The following is a 4,269-nucleotide window of genomic DNA, read 5'->3' on the forward strand; positions in this document are numbered from 1 at the left end:
AACAAAAACACGTGTTCAATCTCCAATAACAATTTCACTAATTTACATACATATAAATTAAAATATATATATATATATATATATATATATATATATATATACATCTGTATATTCGAAGCAAGCTTTTAGTACGGTTTCAATTTGATATTGGCAACTAGTTTTACCTTCGTTATTCGACTTTTATACAAAGCTCTCAACAGAATATTGTCTTCCAGTACTTTCACTCATGATTCCATGAACTGTGATGGTGGAGGGTTTGTTTTAGTCTTCTCTGAACCTGCAAGTTCATGAGCAAGAATTGCCAAGTTTATGATATAAACAAACCATACCCCAAACATCACATTACATTGTAAGACAGTCTGAGAATTATTGGGGGAAACGAGATTTCAGCATGATCATGAGGTTCTCGACTCGATATCTAGGACATACCGTAGATCCCACGCATCTCTACTTCTCGCCATTCTTGAACCAGGGCACAACAGCAGCACATCAAATGAGAGAGGAAATCATCAATAAATCCACCCTGCCAAAGGAAGATATGAGTTACATTTCGAGGAGACTGGATTTCAAGTGAGATTGAAACTTACTATGAAGTGTGAACAATAGGATTAAAAATCATAGAACCATGCAGAGAATTATGCGGGAAAGAAGAATCGTTGATGATATAGCTATCCATGATAATAATGTTCAGACGGTTCTAGGTCATATACTTATGATGGCTATGATTACTAGAACACGACATATAGCACACTCACGGAAGTAATATATGATGAGCAATGAGATCAATGTAACCGAACCTGTACATATTCTTCAATGGAAGAGACAAATTGCAGAAAACTTATGATTCAAGGTTTTATATTTCTCAAGTAGATTACTCTTTTACTGGCAGAGAAAATACCGTAATGTTCAATGTCTTGCGAAGCTTCCTTCTAACACAGCAAGTGTAGCAACAGCACGACAATATCAATGAATACGCCATTAATTTGTTGCATGCTTCTGCAGAAGCTGCAGAAAGTTGCTGTGTAAGCTTCAAAAATCAAAACAATACCAGAATTCTAAAACCCTAAAAAACAGAATTCTAAAGGAGTTGCAATTGTACAAGGTTTCCAAAGCATAATCCTTTCTTAAGGAAGCTGAATTCTCATAGTAACTGATGCGTGGATGCTACGCAATATAGAAACACAGATGCAATCTATGGATCAGACGGATTACATCCAAGCTACAATAAAACGACCAAATAAATAAAATATAATTCAGAAGTACTTACACATATGCCTGTTTGTTGCAACGGTAGCAATCTTTGAGAATGTACCACAAGGATAGAAGAATGTCTTTATACCTGCAATGAGAAAATGTAGCTTAGGATACCAGAAGATAAGAAAAACAGGAAGGTCTTCCACGTTCCACCATATTATATCTGTCCTAGAAATCTTACAATAGATTTGTGCTCCTCTTGTCCCTACAGAAAAGGAAAATATACAAAGAGAGTTTTCTTTCCCTCTCTTGAAGCTAAGCAATCTCAAATCTCATGTTGCAACTTCTATCATGTCAAACAGAACAGAAAGAAGGCATGTGACACAATAATGGGGCAGTAATGACATAAAAACGACTTACACAGAGATGGTTCTGAGCAACAACCAAGCAAATCAGCATTCCATTCTTCATACCGATGTGAACCTCTTTCAGAGAGCAGATCATGTCCAGATGAAACCGAAGAAGTGTTTCTGAAAATGCATGACATAACTTTAGAAACCACACTTAAATTTGATTACATGAAATGTATGAACTGCAAGTGCATATTCACAAGCTTAAAGACGCAAGGCACCAAAACTGAATCAAATGCCAAATTCCTAGTAAATTGTAAGGTATAAAGATAGGAGCAACTAACTCTTGCCTTAAAAGCATAAAAATTCAGCCTTACTACCCAACTTTTAGCTTTATTACAAGGTTTCGGAGGATTCATGTATGTGTGTGTATGTGTGTGTATGTGTGTGTGTGTATGTGTGTGTGTGTGTGTGTATAAAGAACCATGATTGCACTCTGAGAATGTAAATTCAAAATGAAACGAAAAACAACCTTGAAATTGAGCGAGAATCAGGCTTCTTAGGGGAGTTTGCATCATATGAATGATCTTTCTTACTATTGGCATCTGAGTAGTTACGCTCCACTTTCTTAGACCCTTTTGTGGTTTCTGTAATAGAAGTAGCAGCAACTTCTGTTACATCAAGCAACTGCTGGATTACTTCACACTGTTTCACATCATGATTATATTGCGAACGATGTAGTTCCAATTGAAGCTTCTCATTTTCCTCTTGCAGTGCTTCATTAAAACCCATGTTTGGGTATGAACAAGAAAGAGTCTTTTTCAAAATAATGGTATCATTTCTTGAGGGTTCTGGTTTCATTATAACATCTTGCACCCTTCTATCCTCTTCATCCAAGGTGTATTCATGTTGATCTTTCTCAATAACTTCTAGTCTCTCCTGCAGTTAATGGAGAAATGAATTAATTAGTAGCATGCAAAGATTACTCTATCAGGCTAAACGTTCAAATAAATATGGTAAATACCGACTAATCATAGCGCTTTCTTGAAGTTAATCAAGTCATTATGGGACAATCTGCAATCTTTCTAATGGATCACATATAAAGATGCATAAGATTATTAAAATCGGTTTCAAGATTAGTCAATACCCTGACTCGAGCATTATCCACCAGAGTGATAAGAGGAACAAGCTTCAAATACCGGTCGATTTCATTCTGGGCCTTTCTAAACTGATATACAATGTTCCACCCCATGGCTAGAACATACAGGTAGCTCCTGTCGTGACAGCTATTAACCAAAATGTAAGACCTCCTTAATGCATCCTCGAGCTGCTCCAACGGTTCCCTCGTCTCGGGATACCTCTTAAGCTCCGATATCTTGAGCTGCTCCAGCAAGTTACCGATCAGCTTCAGATGCTGAGCAAATTGCCGGCAACTCTTCTTATGCATTCGGGCTGTGCTTGCAGCTTTAGCAATCATAGCTATTAATCGCACAGCATCAAAGCCCGCTAGCTGGGCTATGTTTGCTATTTCTCCAAAATGTTCCCAGGAAGAGGCCATCCTTTCCTATCAATCAAACTTAAAACCTGCTTTTTGAACAAAAATTTATTAGATTACCGCATAATCTATTTTACTACATCACTCAAGTCAAAATTTAAGTTAAATGAACAGCAATTTAATACCCAAGAAAATGAAAGAAGCTTGATGGGGGGATTTTCGAACGTTATGGCCCGTTCTAAACTACAATTTCAGTGCTTCACAATAACAAGAGCTTTGAATGCAATTGCATTACCGACAAAAGCCAGACCTGATTTCTCAAGGTAATTGACGATACGTTGATGAAACTTGAGAAGAAACAGAATCTGTGGTTCCAAGCAGGACCAAAAGCTCCTTCCCAGGATCTATCCAGAAATCAAATACCCACTCGAGATCCTCGACGTTTAAGAGCTAAAAACAGCGCAGTATCCGTTTCAACAGCTGAAAAAGAAAAATAAGAACTCAATGTGTTAACTAGAATATTACCGATCAAGCTTCTTCATTCACTTTGCTGAGTCACAAAAAAACTAAACGATTCAACACTTCAAGGAGAAAAAAGAGAGAGACCCAACAAAGAAAAGAACCAAAAAAAAAAAGCTAAAATTCAGATGACATTTATTTGAATCTCTGAGTGAACTTGTTTACGAGTAAATAACAAAAAGGAAATGAGCGAATGGTACCATAGACCTTCACCTACTCCTCAGAATTTGTTTCTCTTATTTTTATGCTTTAGCTGATTCTTCTTTACTTTTAATCTTCTAGTTTTCGAACTTCAAGAAAGTTTCAACAGAAGAAGCCATTGTATTCAGAAATTAATTCATCACGCAAAAAGAACATGTCCGCTCTTTTTCTTTTTCTTTTTTTAGCAAATTCTCTCTCCTTCTTTCTCCTAACTGGGCAAAGCTCAAATGAAAAAGGAAAAGAACATTTTTCTCTTTGTTGCCATCTTTAATGTTTTTTAAGCAACGGTGTTGGTTGTTTGTGACCGCTGCAGTGTCTCCACTCTCCACCGTAGCCAATGCCATTTCGAGCATTAGTTTTGTTCCTAACCGATGGACAGGTGATAAATTTTCACGAGTACGCAAATGTCCCTGGTTCTCTTACGTTATTTATGAAACATGCCACCGATTTTCACGGACTGTAATAGTCATAGTAAATAAGGTAAAGTACATAAATGGTCCATAAACTATA

At 36.8% G+C, this 4,269-nt stretch overlaps 1 protein-coding gene across 3 annotated transcripts; it reads right to left on the reverse strand.

Annotated features, from left to right (window-relative positions):
• On the reverse strand, window positions 1-3,911 carry LOC120216263 (protein MID1-COMPLEMENTING ACTIVITY 1-like). 3 transcript variants are annotated; one of them, XM_039213746.1, is made up of 8 exons: window positions 3,772-3,911; window positions 2,692-3,519; window positions 2,077-2,483; window positions 1,615-1,724; window positions 1,268-1,339; window positions 899-1,005; window positions 439-523; window positions 1-277 (listed from the first exon to the last, which is right to left on the reverse strand). In XM_039213746.1, the coding sequence occupies exons 2-8, from the start codon at window positions 3,100-3,102 to the stop codon at window positions 225-227; spliced, it is 1,245 nt and encodes a 414-aa protein (XP_039069677.1). In that variant the 5' UTR covers window positions 3,103-3,519; window positions 3,772-3,911; the 3' UTR covers window positions 1-224. The 3 variants fall into 3 exon arrangements, with proteins under 3 accessions (XP_039069677.1, XP_039069675.1, XP_039069676.1); XM_039213744.1 differs by having other exon boundaries at window positions 430-523; XM_039213745.1 differs by lacking the exon at window positions 3,772-3,911 and having other exon boundaries at window positions 430-523; window positions 2,692-3,128; window positions 3,225-3,268.
• Between the last annotated feature and the right edge of the window lie 358 nt (window positions 3,912-4,269).

The sequence above is a fragment of the Hibiscus syriacus genome, unplaced genomic scaffold (genome assembly GCF_006381635.1).
Source record: "Hibiscus syriacus cultivar Baekdansim isolate YM2019G1 unplaced genomic scaffold, ASM638163v2 tig00110159_pilon, whole genome shotgun sequence".
Classification (NCBI taxonomy): domain Eukaryota; kingdom Viridiplantae; phylum Streptophyta; class Magnoliopsida; order Malvales; family Malvaceae; genus Hibiscus; species Hibiscus syriacus.